The sequence below is a fragment of the Pelobates fuscus genome, chromosome 5, assembly GCF_036172605.1.
Source record: "Pelobates fuscus isolate aPelFus1 chromosome 5, aPelFus1.pri, whole genome shotgun sequence".
Classification (NCBI taxonomy): domain Eukaryota; kingdom Metazoa; phylum Chordata; class Amphibia; order Anura; family Pelobatidae; genus Pelobates; species Pelobates fuscus.
The window spans coordinates 323772142-323796966 of NC_086321.1; the positions used below are offsets into that span (position 1 = coordinate 323772142).

Consider the following 24825-nt stretch of genomic DNA (forward strand, 5'->3'; position numbering starts at 1 on the left):
TTTTTTAGGATCTAATTTTATTTAGAAATGTACTAGTAGCTGCTGCATTTCCCACCCTAGTCTTATACTTGAGTCAATAAGTTTTCCCAGTTTTTGGGGGTAAAATTAGGGGCCTCGGCTTATATTCGGGTCGGCTTATACTCTAGTATATACGGTGTATATATCTATATATATATATATATATATATATAATATAAAATACAAATAATAAATACATTTTAAAAATGTTAAAAATTATCTGTTTAATTTCTTTTCTAACTGTATTTTGATATTAATATACATATATATTTAAATCAAAATACATTTAGAATGATGTTATAAATGCATATATGTATCTATATATCTATCCACTATATCACTATATTCTTGCTCAGCCTGCAGATTTCGGACACGGAATGTTGCTTAGCAACTGTAGATACAGGGCACGTCACAGCACGTATCACGTGCACGTACAGTTGGAGGAGTCTTAGCGGGTGTGCGCGCGCATACCCGGAAGGGCTATTGTACACGGCTGACACGTTTTCACTGCACCTGGGTGAGTTTTACCAATTAGATTTACCTATATATTGTCGGTATTTTGTAATTGTATTTATTGTTTTGTTACCCTGAGGAAAGTCCCGAGCTGGGACTGAAACGTTGGTCTCTCTTTTAATTCTTTTTCAATAAAATTTTGGACTTTTACAAGACCGGTGAGCGGCAGTTTTTTGCAATTATATATCTATCCATCTATATATATATATATATATACATAAATAAAAATGTTAAAAAATTATATAAATATATTTAAATTCTACATATATATTTATATAATATTTTTACATAATTCGGTCATTTAAATAATTATATCATATAATAACAGAATGTCCAGAGAATTTGGTTCGCAAGCCCTATATTTAACCCTGTAACTTTCCAAGACACTATAAAACCTGTACATGGGGGTGATTTACTCGGGAGACTTTGCTGAATACAAATATCCGTGTTTCAAAACAGTAAAACGTATCACAACTACTATATCGTCAGTGAAAGTGCAATTTTTTGCATTTTTCACACACAAACGGCACTTTTATTGACAATATAGTTGTTGTGATATGTTTTATTGTTTTGAAACACTGAAATTTGTATTCAGCAAAGTCTCCCAAGTATAACAGAACCCCAATGTATAGGTTGTATGTTGTTTTTAACCCCTTAAGGACCAAACTTCTGGAATAAAAGGGAATCATGACGTGTCAGACACGTCATGTGTCCTTAAGGGGTTAAAGTTACAGTGTCAAATATAAGGCTTGCATTTCAGTTTTTCACATTGAATTTTGACAGATTGGTATGTTGCCTTTGAGACCGTATGGCAGCCCAGGAAGGAGAATTACCCCCATGATATCATACCATTTGCAAAAGTAGACAACCCAAGGTATTGCAAATGGGTTATGTCCAGTCTTTTATAGTAGCCACTTAGACACAAACACTGGCCAAAATTAGCGTTCAATGTAGTTTTTTGCATTTTTTCACATACAAACAAATATGAACGCTAAATTTGGCCAGTGTTTTTGACTAAGTGGTTACTAAAAACGTGTGGACGTACCACATTTGTAATACATTGGGTTGTCTACTTTTGCAAATTGTCTGCCATCATGGGGGTATCATGCCTTTTCAGTTTAAGCTAATTTCTGGGCTGCTTGAGTGAGTGCCACACAGGGGGACCATCAGTGGAGCCTAGCAGGCCACTTCTGCTTCAGGATTCCATCAACACCCAAAAAAAACAATCCCAAAGAAAAAGTGCAGGGTGTGTTACAAGAGGGGCGTAAGAGCTGAGACCAGTTATTACTGCCCTGATGGCCCCTCTCAGCCTGGCCTATGTATCTGCCACTGTTTTAAAATTTTCCACACCCAACCTGAATAAGTAGAACGGTTTTGGGATGTGATTTTGGTCATCTGTCTGATTGTTTGGTTACCAAATCTTAGCTTTGTCTCCTGTTTATCCTTTCTTCTCTGATCCTTGACCTTGGCTTGTCCTATCGTTGTTCCGTTTCTCTTTGCTCCTTTTTTTTTTTTTTTTTTCGGTGTAAATCTCTTTTTATTTTTGAGGCATATGAGTGAAAAAAACGATCATATATATGTGTTTTTGTCATACATCATACATTTGCTATGCAGCCTCTTTTTATGGGAGTAGGTTACAGGTCAGGTACGCCGTATGTGGTAAGGTAGTTTAAGCATAGAGGTCTGCAGTCATGTTACACATGTCACATTACGGCTTTGAAAATTAAACAATATTTTAACAAGTTAGACTGTCTGTTTAAGTAAGAACTCCTATGTAGGCACTATCGTGAGGTGTATAGCTGTGCATCACGGGTTCGGAGCTTCAGGCTTCGGAGTGTTTGCTCATGTTCCTGGTGTGGGGTGACTCCTTGTGACTGTAGGTGTCTGGGAGAAGCTCGCTATAGGTTGCGTTATGTGCCAGGCGGGGAGTTCAGGTGTTATGTGCGGTCTCTTTTGTGTGGGTGGTCCCAAATGCATCTATATGTGGTTCCTAGTTTGTTGACACTATTCGTGTGGTGTTTAGGGCATTTGTGAGTTGTGTTTACTCCTAACCAAGGGAGTAGCGGGGGGTTGAGGGTTTTGCGGGTTACTTATTAAGGTATGTGTACTGCTGCTTAGGGTGTTTACTAGTTAGGCTCCAGGAGGTGGGCAGGGACTGCCAGTGACGGTTATTAATGCTTTCTCTGGGGACCTGGGTACCATTCCGGTCTCCCCTAGTGCGAGCATGCATCAACATCAAATGGTAATACAAATGACAACATAAATGAAAACACAAAATGCGAACAAATAGGAACTGTGCTACAGCTCTCGATGTTGCCGTAGGTTTGGTCGACTTTAAGTCCAGTCATGTGGGTGAGTCCAAAGATGTTGTTGCCCGTGGGACAAAGGTCACTGCGGTGTCAGGGTTCCAGGCGGTGGTCTGCTGTGGTATCTCCGTAGATGTCGGTGTGAGTCCCAGTGTGGACATCAGAGCAGGGATATCCGCTCCCGTGGTGATCTTGTGGACATTGCCGGCGTGATTGATAGTGAGGGTTCTTGGTAGTCCCCAGCGGTATTGTATCCCTTTGGTGCGTAGCTGAGTGGTAAGGTGGCTTAGAGATTTCCGCCACTGAAGTGTTGCTCGAGATAAGTCCTGGTAAAAGGAAAGATGTGAGTTCTCAAATGTGAGGGGTGTTTTGCCGCGGAGTGCTGTCATAATTTGAGTCTTCTCGTGTGTTGTGGTGCAGCGGAGGATTACGTCTCTGGCATCTTTGGTAGGTGCATTCGGTGGAGTAGGGAGACGGTATATCCCGTCCAGGGTGATTTTGCGGGCTGTTGCTGGGGGTACAATGGTGGCCAGGAGTCTCCTTGTGTAATGTGGCAGTTCGTCTGCAGTTGTCACCCGGTATATGTCAGTTGTCAACCGGGTATATGTCACCCGGTATGCCGCGGATTTTAATATGGTTACGTCGTGCGCGGTCTTCCTGGGTGGACATCTGCAGCGTGAGTGTTTGTTGCACTGCGTGCAGGTGTTGCATGTGGTCTCTCATATTGGACATATTGTTGTAAACACGGTCTGTAGCCTTCTGCATGTCAGCTTTAAGGGTCCCTATGTCAGCATAGAGCATTTTCTGGATGTCAAACACCCAGTTTTGTAAGTCCCTTTTTGTGGCTAGGGAGTTATCCTCTGGGGTCATCAGTGATGGTATTGGGACCTGTGCTGGGTCTGGTCTGGGCTGTGTAATAGGCTGAGTCCCCGAGTGGGGTGGTGATGGTATGGCTGGGGCCTCTGCGGCGGCCATCTTGGGTTGTGGCTGTCGTTGTAGCATGGCTCCAATGTCTGGATGCTCAGCTGAGGGGCCTGATTGTGGTTTTTGCGTGCGGTGCCCCATATTTACCAGAGTCTTGTCGCCGGGAGAGGTAGGTGTGCTCTGTACTGCAGGGCAGCTCTGCTCAGGCGTCCCGCCTAGGAGGAAATCCAGGTCGCGGTAAGCCGCTGGAAGGTAGGCCCGAGTCTGCCGTTTCGTTCTCCCGGTCTTCGGGCTCTGAAAGAAAGGCATCTAGCAATGCGGGTGTGAGTCCCGGTGTCGGTTTCCCCGGTTTCAGGGTCGGATGGTGTCGTGGAAAGGGGATATTCGCGGATTGTCAGCAGCAGTCTCAGGAGTGAGTGGATATGGCGGCCATTCAGCTCCGGCTCCAGGCTCCGCCCCTCCCTCTTTGCTCCTTTGACCTCGGCTTGTAACTTGACTATTCTCTGCTTGTATAGCCCGGCCATTCTAAGGACCGGTATTACAAGTTTCTCTTTCTGTGTTCTCTCTCTTTGTCGTCTGTCTGTGTTTTGGTTCCGGAATCCGTGACGCAGATTACTGGGTACTACCCCCTGATAAGTTTACGACAAATATTCCCCCTTTCACAGCAAATAGTATGCACTTGTTCATAATCTGAATTGATGAGCTGCTTCTATTTAAAAATATATTTAAAAATAGATGTGGCATTTGAGAGGATTTTGCAATCTTAAGCTGCTAAAATGAGACTTGGGCCCAGCATCCACTCTTGAATAATATGAAATTGGTGTGTCTCAAATGTGCCCCTTTAACATCCACATATCCCTGAAAAAGGTACACATGGGGGTATTGTTGCACCAAGAGGACATAGCTACATATTAGGTGTTATACTGCCGTAGCACACATAAGGATTGCAAAATATACAGTTACATCTCTAAGTGTGTGTCAAAAAGGCAGAAAAAATGCTAATTGCAACTAGACTTGGTACAAACTAACAAAAAAATGATCCTACACTAAGGTTTAGAATATACCTTTTGAAATACCCTGGGGTGTCTACTTTAAGAAATGGTAGGCCTTTGTGGGGTAGTTTGAATTTAAAACCTGCTAAGATGCTTGGAAATTGCACATAAGCCCAGCGTCAAAATTCAAAGTTCGGTAAAAACTGATATGGCTTGGTCTCCTATATGGCACTGTAGCTTCACAAAATAGTGCCATAGACATTCATTAGGGGTGTCTTTTTACTCAGAAGACTTAGCTGAGCATAATGTGGGGGGTTTGAACTTAGTGGCACATGTGAAATATACAAAATGCCCAGCAAAAATGCAATCCATATGTAAAAAACGCACAAAATTATTTTTTACCACATACTTTGGCATCTATTGGTGAAAAAATGGGGGCATGTTAAGGCACAACATGCACCTTATGAGATACCCTGGAGTGTCTACTTTTACAAATGGTAGGCCTTTGTGGGTTTTTTTTTTTTTTTTAACAGTCAAACTGTTATAATACCCGAAATGGAAGCGTAGGCTCATTAAACCCGTCTCTCAAAATTCTACTGTGAGTACTGAAAAGGACAGGTCTCCTATATGGCACTGTAGCTTCACGAAATAGTGCCAAAGACATACAATGGGGTGTCATTTTACTCAGCAGATGTAACTGAACACAACATTAAACTTTGTACAGGAATAGCACACACCAACTTTACAAAATACACATGAGAAGTTCTTTGTTATAAGTTTGTGTGCCAAAAACAAAACACAATTTTACTCCAATATTTAGCAGAGGTTGGCGGTGAAATGGCTACGTAGAAAGTGTCAAAACAACCTTAGGTAAATAGCCTGTGATGTCTACTTTATATAAATATATACTTTTGTGTGGCAATTTTGTTTTCTTTTATGGCTATTAAGCTTACAAGACAAACATACCAAATGTTAAAATCGCTCGACATTAAAAGTTTATTTTACTCCTTGTGCTTTGTGACCTGTAACTACCAAAAAAAAAAATGAAAATCCCAGATACATTATATATTCTGTAATTCAGAACAACTAAATGAATTTATTTTTAATTACTTTCCTTAACCTGCACTAATTATGCACACAATTTTTTTTTGCATTTTTCTGTATTTTTTTTTAATAATAAATAAGCATTTATATATATATATATATATATATATATATATATATATGTGTGTGTTACATCAAATTAAAGCCCTTTCTGTCCTTTAAAAAACTATATATAATATGCGTCGGTGCAATAAATTAGTAAAATGCAAATTGCAGTTGAACGCAAACAGCAAAAAAATGCAAAAAATTTCGTTGTCATTAAGTGAAAGACAAGCTTCTGAAGCTCTGTCCTTATGGGGTTAAGCGGTTAAAATGTAGTTGTTTTGGTACTTAAAGTGTCCCTGTAAGAAAACCCTTTCCTCTACTGTTATTGAGAGATTTCAATAACAGTAGAGGAAAGGGTTTTTTACAGTAAGAATATAGTTGTTATCCTTCTAAATAAGTTGTTTTATCAGATTTGAAACAATTTCTAGATCCTAGCTTTTTAAAAAAAAAAAAAAACATTTTTTAAAAAAGTACATTTATATGTGGAGTAACATCTCGTTGGATTAAGAAGGTTTTTTTCTTATTTTGTGGAAACATAACTTTAAATTGTATTTTGGATTAACAGCAGTAACAGAAATTCTCAAAGGATAGAACTCGAGTCTCATTGTCAGGCCTAAATTAATATACAGCTTTGTAAATTGTACCAAGGCACACACATTATTCCATATTAAAATCATATATATTTTATTTCTTCATTCTAAATTTCATTTGGAGCACAGCTATATCACTATACCACTAACTATAACAAAAATAATTTCATTGTAAAAGTAGAAAATCTTCGAAAAAAATTGTTGTGGTTTTCAAATATCTTTGTTTTTCCACTCACATAGAGTGTCCATGGCAAAAATCACTGAGGAATGCCTCTATCTGGAACTTCATTAGACATAGTTTCAGTCTAGTTATGATTGTAGAAATGACATTTAGATGTGCATATGTTTAGTTAGATTTTGACATAATTTGGGGTAAATTGTCATATAGGTTCAATATTTAATGTAGATGAAAAAATACAAATCAATAAGTAAAACGGAAAAAAGGTTTGGAAAGGTAGATTTTGCTTTTTTTTTTTTGGCATTTTAAAATCCAGACTCTTTTATTGCTCCTGCTTATGTCATGCTGTTATGGATGCCATCCGTTTAGCCATTTTCTCTGACTAATAATATTATTATTGTTGTAAAAGCACATGAAGACCTATATCAAAATGATTGCAGGTCTCTGATTTTACTTCTACAATAGGACCCAATGACCAAAAACCTGGATAAGGCAAGTAATGACAAATATTAAAGGGACACTATAGTCACCTGAACAACTTTAGCTTAATGAAGCAGTTTTGGTGTATAGAACATGCCCCTGCAGCCTCACTGCTCAATCCTCTGCCATTAAGGAGTCAAATCCCTTTGTTTATGAACCCTAATCACACTCCTAAATGACAGTGAATTGAGCAGTGAAATTGCAGGGGAATGATCTATACACTAAAACTGATTTATTTAGCTAAAGTAATTTAGGTGACTATAGTGTTCCTTTAACAACACATTGTTTAACCAGAAAATGTACATTCAGATAATCTCTGGTTTCCAAGTAGGTAGGAGTCATTAATCACCGTATATACTCGAGTATAAGCCGACCCGAATATAAGCCTAATTTTACCCCAAAAAACTGGGAAAACTTATTGACTCGAGTATAAGACTAGGGTGGGAAATGCAGCAGCTGCTGGTAAATTTCTAAATAAATTTAGATCCTTAAAAAATTATATTAATTGAATATTTATTTACAGTGTGTGTATATAATGAATGCAGTGTGTGTATGAGAATGCAGTGTGTGTATGAGAATGCAGTGTGTGTGTATGAGAATGCAGTGTGTATGAGTGCAGTGTGTATATGAATGCAGTGTGTGTATATGAATGCAGTGTGTGTGTATGAGAATGCTGTGTGTATGAGTGCAGTGTGTGTATATGAGTGCAGTGTGTGTGTATGAGAATGCTGTGTATGAGTGCAGTGTGTGTATGAGTAGTGTGTGTGTATGAATGCTGTGTGTGTGTATGAATGCTGTGTGTATGAGAATGCTGTGTGTATGAGAATGCTGTGTGTATGAGTGCAGTGTGTGTGTATGAGTGCAGTGTGTGTGTGTATGAGTGCAGTGTGTGTGTATGAATGCAGTGTGTGTGTATGAATGCTGTGTGTGTGTATGAATGATGTGTGTGTATGAGAATGCTGTGTGTATGAGTGCTGTGTGTGTGTATGAATGCAGTGTGTGTGTATGAGTGCAGTGTGTGTGTATGAATGCAGTGTGTGTGTATGAGTGCAGTGTGTGTGCATGAATGCAGTGTGTGTGTATGAATGCAGTGTGTGTATGTGTGTGTGTAATGCAGAGTGTGATGCAGAGCCTTGGTGGGGGGTGGGCATTTTTTATTATTATTTTAATATTTTTTTTTGTTTCATTACATTTTTTTATTATTATTATTTTTTTATTTTATTATTTTTTATTTTATTAATATTTTTATTTTATTATTTTTATTTTTTTTATTAATATATATACATTTTTTCGTCCCCCCTCCCTGCTTGCTAGCTGGCCAGGGAGGGGGGCTCTCCTTCCCTGGTGGTCCAGTGGATGGGCACTGTGTAGGAGGGGGCTGTGGGGGCTGCAGAGAGATGTTACTTACCTTTCCTGCAGCTCCTGTCAGCTCTCTCCTCCTCCGCCGGTCCGTTCAGCACCTCGGTCAGCTCCCAGTGTAAATCTCGCGAGAGCCGCGGCTCTCGCGAGATTTACACTGTGAGCTGACAGAAGAGCTGAACGGACCGGCGGAGGAGGAGAGAGCTGACAGGAGCTGCAGGAAAGGTAAGTAACATCTCTCTGCAGCCCCCACAGCCCCCAGTCTGTATTATGGCAATGCAAATTGCCATAATACAGACAATTGACTCGAGTATAAGCCGAGTTGGGGTTTTTCAGCACAAAAAATGTGCTGAAAAACTCGGCTTATACTCGAGTATATACGGTATCTATGCATTTATAACGGTTTGTACATATTGTGAATAATGTTGCAGAATACAAAACTGGGATGTTTCGGCAGTAAGGCATTGGTCATGTCTGTGCAATCCATAGGAATATTGCAAATTGTGTGAGGAAAACACAGTGGGAAAATTATTACTACCGAAGCTGGTAGAAACTCATGGTGAAACGGCCATGATCACGTAAAAAGGCTCAAAATGCCCCATGTGGAATATTCCAGGTTGCCTACTTTTGCAAATGGTGTAGCATAAAAGGGATAATTTGCAAATGTGTGCGGCTAGGCCCAGTAAATAAATCTCAATTTCAAGTCTTCAAGGTTTACTCCAAGCGTCATAACCTCTACAGTCTACTGGAGTGGTTATGCTGTCAGGAGTACTGTGGCCTCACAGCTCACAGGTAGTGGAGCAAACTATTTAGTAATGGTTTAGCCCCCTTTACTTGGGTCTACGCTGGGCTCTGAGGCTCCCTGGTGGTACGGTGACGCGCATCCAGCTTCTGTAGAGGTGCAGAAATTGCGGCTGTCTCCATTTGGTTAAAATGCATTATCTGACCATTTTCAGCCAATGAGTGACATTCTGTGCAATGAAAGTCGCACTAAATTGACATTAGCCAGGCTGATGACACACCAATGACGCTGCCAGAGGTGGAGTTACACTTTCAGCAGCAGAATGTTTAAACTTTGTGTGTTCAACAGTTCATAGCAAACTCTACACATACAGACTCCAGGCACCACGACTACTTCAATTCATCAACCACGGGAAGTAGTTAAAGATGTTATGTTTTCCAAATGGTATACCATTATGGGTATATTTGCAGTAATAGCGAGTGGGGACATATGGTGTCCCAGTAAATATCCAATTTTACTCTAGAACCTGTCTAGAACTGTCCAACTACAATTGACTGGTATTGTAATGTAGTAAGTTCATGTAGTTGAATTCAAAGAGGGGTTTCTTTCCTGCATTAGCCTATATCAGGATTAGAATGTTCAGATAAAAAAAGGCAGAGCTCAGATTGAATTTATGTGAAAACAAAAAAAATTTATCCAGAGGTTAACACAGAGAATGTTAAAAAATAAAAAGTAAATATTCGGGGAGGGGTGTTGTGCATTCTACAAATATATATTCTTGTTTACCAGTTTTGGATTCTATAACCATTATAACATTTCTTTTTCCAGCATACCGAATTATGGAACCATTGATCTTTCAAACAGTAATTCCTTCCATATGGCAATCTACAATATTTAAAAATTGACAACTGACATCTTTTTAAGCAGTTTCCACAACTTTTACTAATAAATTCAAGGAATGTCCCAAGCAGCATAAGCCTGCAGCACACTGTAGTGGTTATGGTGCCAGGAATGTACTGGCACCCATCTTATTGTTAATAGTCAAACTGTTCCAGAGTGCTTTGACTTGTCACCTGTGTTCCATCGGGAAACGCTCTCCACCTTCACTACCTCAAGCAGAGAGTCTGAAAATCTTGAGTACTTGCCTCCTGAATTAAGCCATTCATCATCGGGCTAGCTCACTGGCTGGAAGCATCAGCTGGCCACACTCTGTGAATGAGCGGAGCCTTGCACGGTTGAATTTAGCTCAGCGATTGGGCTCCCTGCCTGAGGTAGTGGAGGTGGGGAGAGGTGCCAGGTAATAAGTCAAAACGTTCTAAATTGATTTGACTACTTACAATGCGGGCTCCTTGGAACTCCTGTCTCTGTACCCACTACATGTGATGTCATAATTATGGTGCTTGGAAAGTTACTTTAATGTAGTACTGTAGAGACCTACAAGTGTACCTATCTGCCCCTTGAAAAAAAAAAAAAACTAACACCAATAAAACATGTACATTGATTATACCCAGAGCTACCTCTCCTCACCTGATATTTCTCCCTGTCAGCTGGATGACTTATTCTAAAACTCAACTTCACCAAGACCTAACTCTTTGTCTTTCCTCCCTCTAAGGTTTAATTTGTGCCTATTTTCCTTTTAAATCAATAGAGCTATCTTAACCTCTAAGCCGTAGGCACATTGCTTGTCTTGATTAGTATAGCCCTCTGCTTGAAAAGTGCCCAGATTGACACTCTACAGTCCATAATGAACACCTTTGCCAGACTCATCTACCTAACGTCCGCCAACTTCCACACCTCTCTGTCCTTCTCTAAAGTAGCTTCATATTTCATTTAGGATTTGGTTCAATGTTTTCGTGCCTCATTTAAGTCCGGCCTCTTCGCTCCACCATCGCCTTTTTAGTATTCAATTTTTGCACCCACATCCCATATTTTCTGCTGGCAGGACTTTTCCAGAGTTTCTCCATCCTTATGACATACCCTCCCACACCACATTTGACTCTACTAGTCTCTGCAGTCCAAAAAAAAACAAACCTAAAAACACACTTGAGAAGTCTTCATATATCTACTCCTTGTATAAAAACTCCTGCCATCTCCTAACTATACTCCCTCCTCCCAAACATGGATGTGAAATATCAGTTATCAGCATCTTTTCACTGTTCAGTAACCTTGACTGTGAAAATAAATATTTTAGTTCAAGCAAGACTGATAACGAAGGGAGAGATTTATCAAGGCAAAAACAGGACGTAAAGTAGTACGTCTGTCAAGGATTAGCACTTTGCACTCTGAATAGCACCTGTCGGTCTTAATAAAAATTTAGCAAAAATTAATAAAAAAAAAAATGTAAAAAGATTGTTGCACATCCTAATGTAGCTAGCATTTTGTACCACTGCATCGCCGTATGGAGTATTTAACATTATATTTCTCTTGAATTTCTCCTGAATTTTCTCCTGTAGAGTTGTCTGCAAAGTTTTACGGATGACAAGGTTTTGGATAACTTAATTCATATTTGTACATGGCAATAACATTCAATGTCTTAATTAAATGCATTTCTATTTTCACTTTCAATATTCTCCCCTTCAACATTGTTAAAATTCTCTTCTCTCTGTGTACACTCGTGGTAGTCCTGGTTATTCTCTCCATAAAAAGCACCTGGTATCTCCTGAACACTCATGTTGTTATTGTTCCCAATCTGTACATTTCCTGCATTGTTTATCTGAATAATTGGGGTTTGCCCATTCCCTGTAATGGGGGAGAACATAGTTTCTGACATGGATTGCTGAGGAAAATTCAGACAAATTGCTGAGCCTTGCAAAGGCTGTTGTGCCAGTGGCGGCATTGCAGGCATAGGGTGGTATGCTCTATGGGGATTGTGATTTGATGGTACAGAATTGCTGTTGGATGGCTCAATTTTCAGCTGTTGCATCATTTGCCTTGTCTTCCAAAGTGTCTCCTGTTCCTGAACCTTATGTTGGGGAAATGACTTACGCACCTTCATTTTAAAGGCAGGCAGCATCTCATCCAGGGCTGTTAAAGTACGGAGGCAGAGTGGAATTTTATGTCTGTCAAGTCTATCTTCTTTAGGCAGGAAAGGAATAACTGTGCCAAATTTCCTAGGGTCATTAATAGAGTTCATGAGAGCAGTGTTTGACTGGAATTTTGTCCACTGGTTTTCAAAACACTTTGTAAACAACAGGATGATGTAGGCACAGTTCTCGATAGCCTCCTCCATGCTATTGATTGGATTCTGACCAGGGATTTCAAAATGCTCATAGAATGTTGTGCCTTCTCCAGCACCAAGTTGACGTAAAATGTTACAGACCCTGGAAGCATTTTCCACATCGTCAGGAGCGTGAAGAATGACAAAGCTAAAAAACTGAGGGTCTGACATAGGAGCAGAAAGTGGTGGTATAGGGACATCTTCAGCTGCACCATGGTTGAACGCAGTGCATTCAGATGAACTGCTCAGGAGTACACTACAAGTAGGTTGTGACTGTTTTTCATTTGCAGTGGTGCAAGATGTGGTGTCAAACGTTGTTTTTTTCTCACTAGCTGTATGATGAGACCCAGTCACTTCAGTTTCCATTCTAGGAAAAGGTTTACTGGGTTGCTTGCACTCCTTACTACTATTTTTATTCACATCAGCATCACACTTGGCAGTTTCTATTCCACAGTGTACAGGAACTGAACTCTCAATTTGAGAAGTACTGACCACATCACTTGCAGAGCTGGACCATGGTAAACTTTTTTCTGGATGAGCGGTAACGATTTCCTTGGAATCTGATCCTTGATTTCTCTGGTCTAGATTAAAAGGCATGGTGGGTGTCTGGCTAATTTCCAGCGGATTGGACATAAATTGGGATGACTGACGAGAAATTGGAATTGGAATGCTGCGTAATGCTTTTGGAGAATTGGAATCGTGGCTTTGGAACATGTTTGTAATAACCTTATGCACAGGTTCTTGAGTAGCATTAGACCCTTAAATTGTACTGTAATAAGCAATTTGGGGTCACTAGTTAAAGGAAATAACACCCCTTTCCATTCCCCTTATTCCTCCTTCAGTGCTATATGTTTAGTCGTGAGATTTTAAGATTTCAGAGTTTTCTGTCCTTTTTCCCAAAACAAGACACATAAGATCAGAGAACAATTTGTGTCTTTTCAGGATCTCTGATATTGAAGATTGTGAATTTAAACGGGAGTTGATCTACGTGGATGTGAAGATAGAAAATAGATATCCTCAGGACAATCCACTGAAGAGGGTGCCAACCAGATCCTAGTTTAAAAGTCACGTAAATGGGCTCTTCTGAATTATCAGCACCTGTACAATGGAAACAGTGGAAATTCAGTCACTTTATACATTGTTACATCATTTTGCAGGACTGTATATTGGGCATTAACCTTTCATAAAATGGCTAGTACTGTTGTAGATATCTCAAAGTTTTTATGTGGGCTTTAATTCCTGCATAAATTAAAGGAGGGAACTGTCACTTCAGGACATTTTCATATTATATTTAAGAAATATGTATCTGTGATGTGGGACTATTAAAATATGAAATTTCACACCTTTTTATCTTGCAAATTGGTGCCTCCAGCTTGTAAATCATTATTGTCTTCTGCAGCATAGTAAATGTAGAGAATGCATATAGAAAAACGGAAAAAAAATAAACATGGCTTCTTTTTTTCCCTTCTCACTAGAAAAGTGCCCTGTCGTGCAAGGACTGTGATGTAATTTACTAAATCTTTAAAGAACACTAGAGGCAACAAAATAACTTTAGGTTAATGAAGCAGCTTTGGTATATAAATCATGCTCCTGCAGTCTCACTGCTCAATTCTCTGCAATTTGGGAGTTAACAAATTAAGAACGGCGGGCGTTCTATGCCGTCCTTTTTGGGGTGGCTCTAAACGCCGGAGGGCGGCACTGAACGTCCCCACCCTCCTTCATACTCACCAGGTCCCCGCCAATCCCCCGATGGTGGTCTCGATCCTGAGCTCACAGGCAGACCCCCTTTGCCCGATCTGGCTCTCCTAGGCCATGTGATTGCGAGTCCCTCGAGATCACATGGCCCGGAATAGCCGGCTTAAGCAGTGCCCGCAGGGGGACTGCCTAATCTCTCAGGCTGTGGGGGAGTCTAGCAGGTGCCTAACCCAGCAACCCGCACACACAGAGCACAGCTTCCACTGACTAAAACCGGGAGAGGCTGCTGCACCAGACGGTACCTTTCTCGGGAGCCTAAGACACTGGACTAACATACCTGAGGCTTGCGGCCTACACGCGGCTGAGTCACGGAGAGGTGGCTGCTCTCCGGGCTCTCAAGCTACAGCTGGGACCCCAGTGAAACACTCCCCCCTCCACCGGACCGGCGGGGGTCATCCTGGTCCTCACTGACCAGTTCCACACACCTTGCTGACCGCTAACAACCACTGCTGCAAGGGACCGAGCCCCAACACTCCTCCTCAAGATAGCGGCCGTACCTTCCCCAAGCAACACGTGGCAAAAGCCGGTAGAGTCAGATGGGTGCATTACGCTAGACCTAATGCTGAAGCACCTGGACGAGACTCTCGACCGTTTCTGGAGGCAAATGGAGGTACGAGCTGCAGCAGCAAATGGGGGACAGAGAAGCAATTGGAGGAGGGCGGAAAATGGGGTAAGTGAGTCCCCGTCGGGCGAAACCTTCCACCAAGCACCTACGCCTCACACAACAAATACCCTGGACCAAAGTCCAACAGGGATCCCATTCCCAAGTATCGTCCACAGAGATGGAAGCACAGACCCCACAAGCGACGATCGTCAACCCAGATCTTCTGTCACCTCCCGGAGAGGAAGGACTTGGATCCGAAAACTGGACACCTGGTCCGTGGAAACGAGATGCAGGCTTCAACAAGGCCCAGGGCTGGACAGAGGCCGCGCACAACCCCTACCCAGTACTGCCTCCAGATTGCTGCCCAGTGTTTCCAAGCCGTGGCATCGGCTGACACTGGACTCTTAACCCGAGGCTGGCTGAAGCCTACCCTCATGCCCTGAGGACGCACACTATGTTAATAATATGCTACACCATGATTCCAGAAATAAGGCCCAAACCTTTTAGTAAAAATGCGTACCCCTGCAATGTCCTTAGATAAACCCGACTCGAGAGAGAGTGACCACCTTCAAAGTGTGTAATGCCATTAGCCACCTTTCAGCCTAAAGGCCCAATTAAGCCCTGTACATACCTCTGACGCCTATTCCCGGCACTCTGTCACCGTGACACTATTACTCGTTATACTATGTCTATTCCGCTAACTCTTTGCAAAACTACATTGACAAACGAGCTTAGACATAAATACCTAGCATGTTCTGATAATCCTGTTCCTATTATAAAATTGTACATGTCTTCCCAATACCCCAAATATAACACTTGATACTAGGCCAGAGGAATGCCGTTGGGGTACCTCAGACATGTTTGTTATAAAAAAAGAAAAGAAGGGGGGCCGGCAAGGATAAGGTTTTAGTGTAACACCCTCGTCCCGTACCTAACCCACAAAAAAAGGTAATGTAGACTGGAAAAGTAGGGGATAACCCTAGGGAATATAATAAATAGTAGAGAACCAAAGGTGTCACTTGAATAGAAAGTGACCACAAGGTTACATTTCCAATCAACTCCAATAAGATCCTAAAGGAGAAGATAATAATAAATAACAAAAGAACTTTATTAGCAACTCTAAAAAGTACTAGGACAAATTAAACAGTGTAGCCTGATAGGAGGGGGGACAGCCCTGAGTGAGATGCTCAATAATAGTCAATAATAAAGCATACCACACTAGTTCCAAACGGGTATGGATTGGCAGTACGAGAACTAACTGAAGAGGTAGCAATCTCCCCCTTTATGTGTTTAAGCCCTCATGGAAGTATATACAGCACTGGTTACGCAGAGCCTAGTGTGAACTTCCAGAAGCAAAAACTAAAACGTAAAAGGAATAGTGAGAGATATGCTAAATGGTGAGAAAAAAAGCACACATGAAAAAATATATAAAATGAAGGGTATATACAGAGAGATGAGTAATAGGGATATAACCAATTAAATCCACCTCACAAGGGTTACCAGAGGTCTGTGGCAAGGGTATCCCTAGTCTCTAGACCTCAAGTCTCATGTAAACACCTTCATGGATATTCCATGCTTTAATTCAGTTTGAGAAAAAAAATAAAAAGAAATACCGGTCTAAATACCGAGTGATATGCTTAATAGCTAATAATTGGAAATTAAGCATGACACATTAACTCCACAGGATACAAATGTAACGATATGAGAACTAACAGAAAAAGTAGCAATCTCCACCTTTGTGTTCGTAAGCCCTCATGGAAATATATATGACACTGGCTACAACAGAGCCTAGTGCAGGGGTAGGCATCCTTTTAGCAGCACTGTGCCGATATAGGATTGTAATGTCCCGTAGCGTGCCGGTCCTATTTTTTTTTTTTTTATTAAGGTGTGTATGCTGCCGTATTTTTTATTAGTAGTGTGTGGGGGCTGTTTGGGGTATTGCATGTGAGAGGCTGCATGTGGGGTTGTGTGCATGTATGTGGATTGTTAGCAGGTTGCGTTTGTGCGGATTGTGTGTATGTTTGTGTGTGGGCTGTTTGTATTATTTGTATGAGGGGAGGGTTATTGTGCATTTCTGTGTATATCTAGCAGTGTGGGTGGCTTCCCTGGGTTCCAGTGTGGTCCAGGCTGGCCAGGTACAGGTCAAGGACAGGAGCTGCAACAGCAGCTACGGGCTGCTTTACTACATGTGGATTCCCATTCACAAGTGCTGGGAGGAAGTGATCTCCATGTGCTACAATGCTTAAATTGAGGATTGTCCTTCACAACCTCTTCGTATTAGCAGATATCTGAAGTTTTACTGGGACTCCTGATAGGCCAGAGCCTGTTTGGCTCTAGCAGCCTTGAGTGCCGCGCAAAGACACCTTGAGTGCCGTACATGGCACTAGTGCCGTAGGTTGCCTACCCCTGGCCTAGTGTAATCATCCAGAGGCAAAAGTCAAAACACAAAAGGAATAGTGAGAGAGATGCTAAACAATGAGAAATAAGCACAGGAAAAAATATATAAAGTGAAGGGTATATATACAAGGAGATAGGTGATAGGGATATATATACAAATGACTCAACCTCTCTATAAATACTAGAGGTATCTGGTAAAGGTGTCCCTAGTCTCTAGACCCTAAATCTCCTGTAAACACCTTCATTGGTGTTCTATGCTTATACTCCGTCTAGGGTAATTCCCTCAAGTTTTCAATCGCTGTCTAAGTACTAAAGACAAAAAAAAATTCTTAAAATAAATCAAGTGAAAAAGGTGTGTGCATAGTGATAAGGTGCTCCATAACGGAGAGACCGTGAAAAAAAAAAGTTTGCTCCTGAGGACGGTGTATTATTACGTTGAAAAGCGCGATGGTTTTTTTTCACGGGTCCCTCAGTTATGGAGCACCTTATCACTATGCAAGCACTTTTGTCACTTTATTTATTTTAAGAATTTTTATTTTTTTAAAGTTTTGTATTTAGACATACCCCATTTGTAATACCTTGGGTTGTCTTCTTTTGCACATTTCTTAATTTTTCACATTTATTTAAATTTTATTCATATTAAATTGTGTTTCATATATAAATATTGGATGTGACATGAAAGCCCTATTTCTCCTTAACAAAATTATATATAATAAGTGTGGGTGCATTTAATATAAAAGAGGTGAATTATGGTTGAACAGACATATAGTGCAAATTCCAAGTTTTGTTTTGAGCACAACTTGTACAATTGGCTCTCTTGATTATGTTTATGCAGCTCTAGCCACACCTCCCTTGGCTGTGACAGTTTGCACGAAACAAAAAAATGGTCTAATTTTGCTTAAGAAGTTTTTATCTCCTGGTCTGTAGAAGGCTCCTGCAGTGTCGAGAAGGCTGTTAACAGAGCAGAAGATACATTATAATTTAAACACAATGTGCAATAAAGGGACTGTAAACATTAGAGCTCTCTTTACAGGAAATGTTTAGGAAGGCTGTGTCAGTCACATGCAGGGAGGTGTAACTAGGGCTGCATTAACAAAGTGATTTAACTCCTAAATGGTAGATAACGGAGCAGTGAGACTGCAGGGACATGAACTGTACACCAAAACTACCCTATTAAGTTGTTTTGTTGACTACAATGTCCCTTTTATATAAATTTGAAAAGAAAACACATCGCTTGAAAAATGTTAATATGAGATAGAAGCATTTTTAATGTTTTATTCAATGGTGAAATTTTCTGGAAAGTGTTCGTTACCCGTCAAATACAACATTGTACAGTCTAGTTACCAAGGGTAAAATCACTTTTTTTTCTGTGTGTAAATGTATGTTAGTAACAATCAATCTGATTATTACAATAAATACAACTTCTAGAATCAATTTAAGTTTTATGCATATGAATAACTAATCATCTGAAAATACCGAACACATTAATTGGCTCTGTGTAAGAATCTGGTGCTTTATGAATTAAAAAAAAATAGGATCACAATATAATAGGAATTCTATTTAAAGGAACACTATAGTCACCTAAATTACTTTAGCTAAATAAAGCACTTTTAGTGTATAGATCATTCCCCTGCAATTTCACTGCTCAATTCACTGTCATTTAGTAGTTAAAGGGACACTCCAGGCACCCAGACCACTTCTGCTCATTGGAGTGGTCTGGGTGCCAACTCCCACTACCCTTAACCCTGCAAGTGTAATTATTGCAGTTTTTCATAAACTGCAATATTTACATTGCAGGGTTAACTCCACCTCTAGTGGCTGTCTATTAGACAGCCACTAGAGGTCACTTCCTGGGTTCTAGCACAGGTTTCCTGTGCTAGAGCGTCGCTGGACGTCCTCACGCTGTGTGAGGACCTCCAGCGTCGCTCAAAACCCCATAGGAAAGCATTGAAATGATTTTTCAATGCTTTCCTATGGGGAGACGTAATGCGCATGCGCGGCATTTCCGCGCATGCGCATTAGGTCTCCTCGGCCGGTGAGCGAGATTAGTCTCGCCCACCGGCCGACGTAATCATTAGGAGGAGCGTCGCGGAGGCGGAGACAGCGGCGAGGGACATCGCCGCTGTCCCAGGTAAGTGACTGAAGGGGTTTTCACCCCTTCAGTAACCGGGGATTGGTGGGTGGGAGGGAGAGGGACCCTCCAGTGCCAGAAAAACGGATCGTTTTTCTGGCACTGGAGTTTCCCTTTAACCCCTTAAGACCGCAGGACGTACTATGACGTCCTTATTTTGGTGGCTCTAAAAGCCGCAGGACGTCATAGTACGTCCTGCGATCTTATGTACTTACCCGGTCGCCGGCGATCCCACGCCGGCGATCGCGGTATGGGGGACTTACCTGGGAGCCCAGGGAGTCCCCCTGCGTCCTCTTCAGCCGCCCAGGGCCATGTGATCGCGAGGTCCTTGCGAGGACCCCGCGATCACATGGACGGCATAGCCGTCCAAGGCATTGCCAGCAGGGGGAGTGCCTGTAATGACAGGTACTCCCCCTGCTGTCTGAAAAAAAAATTCAAAATGTTAAAACAGTGTAAAAATAAATTATATATACTTAGATCATATATATATTTATTATATATATGATCTAAGTATATATATACACACATATACACACATACACATAAATATGCATACACTGTCTACGTGTATTTTAATATTAATATATACATAATTATATATATATATTAATATCAAAATACACGTACAATGATATTGATTAAATATATATATAATTTTCATTATATATATATTTATATATAATAAAAAATAAATAAATATATAAATACGTTAAAAAAATAAATAAAAAAATAATAAAAAAATAATAAAAAAAAAATAGATAAAAAATATATAAACATGCGTAATTTCGTTCTAACTGTATTTTAAAATTAATATATATATATTGATATCAAAATACATGTAGAACGAAATAATATATATATCTATATACATAAGTATATACGTATATATCACTATGTATATACCTATATATAAATAAAAATAATTAAAAAAAATTATATACATATATATACACACATATATATATACACACACATATATATATATATATATATAATAATTCTACGCATATATTTATGTAATAATTTTACATAATTAGGTCATTTTATTAATTACAATTTGCAGGACCTGCCTGCCAACCCAGGCCAAAAGTTCAGGGAATTACATTGTCTAGCACTATATTTAACTCTGTAACTTTCCAAGACACCATGAAACCTGTACATGGGGGGTACAGTTTTACTCGGAAGACTTAGCTGAACACAAATATTAGTGTTTCAAAACAGTAAAATATATTACAACGACGATATCGTCAGTGACAGTGACATTTTTTGCATTTTTCACACACAAATGGCACTTACACTGACGATATAATTGTTGTGATACGTTTTACTGTTTTGAAACACTAATATTTGTGTTCAGCGAAGTCTCCTGAGTATAACAGTACCCCTCATGTACAGGTTTTATGGTGTTTTCAAAAGTTACAGAGTCAAATATAAGGTTTGCGTTTCAGTTTTTTCACATTAAAATTCGCCAGGTTGCCTTTGAGACCGTATGGTAGCCCAGGAATGAAAATTATCCCCATGATGGCATACCATTTGCAATAGTAGACAACCCAGGGTATTGCAAATAGGGTATGTTCAGTTTTTTTAGTAGCCACTTAGTCACAAACACTGGCCAAAATTTGCGTTCAAATTAGTTTTTTGCATTTTCAAATATTAACACTAACTTTGGCCAGTGTTTGTGACCAAGTGGCTACTAAAAAAGACTGGACATACTCAATTTGCAATACCTTAGGTTGTCTACTTTTGCAAATGGTATGCCATCATGGGGGTAATTCTTATTTCTGGGCTACCATATGGTCTCAAAGGCAACGTAACCAATCTGGCGAATTTCAATGTAAAAAAACTGAAATATGTAACACGCTATATTTGACCCTGTAACTTCCCAAACCACCATAAAACCTGAACATAGGGGGTACTGTTTTACACGCGAGACATCGCTGAATACAAATGTGTGTATTGTATTGCAGTAAAAGCAAACAGTATTATGACATTCACAGTTAGAATGTCACGTAGAACTAAAAATTTTTTTAAAAATTCTTATTTTCTCCCATTTTTAAATATTTTTTTCATATTAAATTATGTTCCATACCTAAATATTTGATGTTAAACGAAAGCCCCGTTTCCCCTGAATAAAATGATATATAATAATGGGGGGTGCATTTAATATGAAAGAGGTGAATTATGGTTGGACAGACATATAGCGCAAATGCCAGGTTTTGTTTACGTTTTTTTGGATCACAACTTGTACATTTGGCTGCGGTCTTAAGGGGTTAAATCACTTTGTTTCTGTTTATGCAGCCCTAGCCACACCTCCCCTGGCTATGATTGACAGAGCCTGCATGAAAAAAAAACTGGTTTCACTTTCAAATAGATGTAATTTACCTTAAATAATTGTATCTCAATCTCTAAATTTAACTTGAATCACATACAGGAGGCTCTTGCAGGGTCTAGCAAGCTATTAACATAGCAGGGGATAAGAAAATCTTAATTAAACAGAACTTGCAATAAGTCTTAATAGGGCTCTCTTTACAGGAAGTGTTTATGGAAGGCTGTGCAAGTCACATGCAGGGAGGTGTGACTAGGGTTCATAAACAAAGGGATTTAACTCCTAAATGGCAGAGGATTGAGCAGTGAGGCTGCAGGGGCATGTTCTATACACCAAAACTGCTTCATTAAGCTAAAGTTGTTCAGGTGACTATAGTGTCCCTTTAAGTGGCACAATAAGCAAAATAACTGACCCGAAGTAATAAAATACGCTAAAATACACTTTTACCCCCACATTCTAGGTAAGACAAATACTATATGAGTTAGTTACTTAAATCACACCTGACCGAAACGGCAAAGAATAAAATACGCTAAAATACACTTTTACCGGTTTTCCTACCCCTGTGTGCGCTAAAAAGAATACAAAAAAAAAAGGAACTACATTTTTTCAGCACTGAAGAAGCTGCTTACCTATCTGACATCTTGGAGAAGGCATGGCCTCCTCCATAGTTAGTCCAATTTAATACTCCTTATAGAAGACTATTGCAGACCTGGTGCGCATGCGCAGTGAGCACCACACACATCCAAGCTTACCCAAAGTGAAGTACTGAATAAATGATTTCCTATGGGTGCTTTCAATGTAAACATTGCAATTTCTAAAAAAAAAAAAAAAAAAAGTTGTCAGTGCCCCTGATCTGGAATAAAACTCCAATGCTGCTATTGACACAGCTTAGCTATGTGAATTTCATTTTAATAATTCAACTTTGAAATGAATACCCTACAATTCAGAGTTTCCCCAGTGGCTAAATGCAAATGCGCTGTGGAGCCATAAAGCCTCTCTCAGAGGTTCTGTAGTCAACTTTTAAAAGGCAAGGCTCACCCACAATAAAGTATTTGTTGTTTTTTTTTTTTTTTTACTAGCCATATATACATTGCAAAATGGTTCCTGTTCTTGAAACTTGGTCAACCCATTGCAGCTGTCAGACTTGTTTTCGTTAAATGCCTACACCATTGGGGTGATAATAAAGAGATTTTACCACGTCCATCTCCAAACCCTCAAAAACCATACATCTCTACAGGAAAAAAAAGTTTAATTAAGAGTCCCAGATATCCTTCGAGATATAAACCTTAAAAAAAAATTTAAACAAAAAAAAACGTCATAGAAATTCTACTGACCCTTATAGGGTTAAACATAAATCCCAGTATTGGCCCCCCTTGACATGTTTTGGGCGATGATTCCATGTTTAACTTACAGTGAGAGAGCCATCAGGACACCGGGTTCAGTGCAGAGCTGTCTGTCGGTTCTTGGAACTTTCTCTTTCGAACTTCCGTGTTCCAACATTCACGTCACATATTAGAGACATCCTCACACTTCCGCGAACTCGGCCACGGGCCACGGGCCGGGGGAGGGAAATCACTAAGGTGCCACCTAACAGTAAAGCAGCATAGTTAGGGTAGAGGTTAAGCACACAGTTCTTTTCATTGAATTCAGATAAAGAATTCATTTTCATTTTGAGGTGTTAGCTCGCAACTGTAGCTAAAGCACAAAGTATGACATACATTGCCTGGAAACATTATGGAGTCACATTCCTAGCTGACTGTAAGCTATGGGGGTTATGAAGAAAAAATATTTCAGGAACAAAGTTCTAAAACCTGAGCCATCAGCATGGAAATTCGATTTGTTTCCATATTTATTTACTAATCCCCATTTTGATCTTTGCCTATACTCCTTATACATAGCCCCCTTCATTCCTTTTATAGATATAGGTTGGAGGTATGCAGCTACTAAAACAGCTGCTGCAACTAATATGAGACAGTAAAACCTCCCACCCCTGATACACTTTATCACACTAAACTTGAACCCTTGATCTATTACTCCTTGCTCTATTATGAAACATTAACCCCTTCACTACACTAAGACTATCATTAAAAATCCCTACCTACACTAACCATCCCTGCAAACATCCACACTTTTAGCACAATCAAATCACTAACTAAAATGTTGCTGTTGGCTGTGCTATTTTATGTAAAGGGGTCTATAGTGTAAGCAGGGCCGGACTGGGAAAAAAATTAGGCCCGGGCATTTTTCAATCAGAGCGGCCCCTAAGAAGGGGGCGGGACCAGAGAGGGTGTGTTTTGTCATCACTAATGACAAGCACACCCCCTCTCAAAGTGAGCAAGTTGGTTCAATGCGCAGAGCCGCGCTGAAGAGCTCTGGCATTAGAAAAAGGCTTGCGCTGTGTTTGCTTTTAAATTGTCTCTGGTGTCTCCACAAGTGGGATACCAGAGGACAATTGGGCCAGTAAAGTGTATGGTGCATGTGTTTGGAGCCTGCTTGTGAAATTGCGTGTGTGTAGAGTGTGGTGTGGTATTGTGTAAATAGGTCAATTTCATTTGTGTTTGTGGTGTAATATGTGTGGCTAGGGGCTGTAGATAGTGTGTGTATAGGGGGCATAGTGTTATAGGGGATGTAGCGAGTGTGTGCATACAGGCTGTAGTGTGTGTGTGTGTGTGTGTGTATAGGTGACGTAGTGTGTGTAGGGGTTGTAGAGAGGGTGTGTAGGAGATCTAGTGTGTAAAGGACCCAGAGTGTGTATAGGAGATTGTGTGTGTGTGTGTGTGTGTGTGTGTATATATATATATATATATATATATATATATATATATATATATATATATATATAGAGGATTAAGAGTGCATATAGGGTAAGGGATCTAGCGTGTATCTGGAGCGTAATGTGTGTGGTGGTGCAGTGTGAGGGGTGCTGTAGTGTGTGTTTGTGTGTGTGTGTGTGTATATATATATATATATATATATTTGGACGTATTGTATGTGTGAGGGGCGCAGTGTGTGTGTATTTAAGAGGGGTGCTGTGTGTGAGGGTGTTTTTATCTGCCGTCACATTCTAGGTTTCTAATTTTCTTTGTCTGTTAACTCACTGAGGGTTATTTTATATATGTGTATGTGTGTGAGCGAGGGTGCTGT

General features: G+C 40.1%; 1 protein-coding gene across 1 annotated transcript; it reads right to left on the reverse strand.

Annotated features, from left to right (window-relative positions):
* Nucleotides 1–8889: 8889 nt before the first annotated feature.
* On the reverse strand, nt 8890–23215 carry LOC134611590 (TIR domain-containing adapter molecule 1-like). Its single transcript, XM_063455614.1, has 2 exons — nt 23093–23215; nt 8890–13566 (listed from the first exon to the last, which is right to left on the reverse strand). The coding sequence occupies exon 2, from the start codon at nt 13180–13182 to the stop codon at nt 11785–11787; it is 1398 nt and encodes a 465-aa protein (XP_063311684.1). The 5' UTR covers nt 13183–13566; nt 23093–23215; the 3' UTR covers nt 8890–11784.
* Between the last annotated feature and the right edge of the window lie 1610 nt (nt 23216–24825).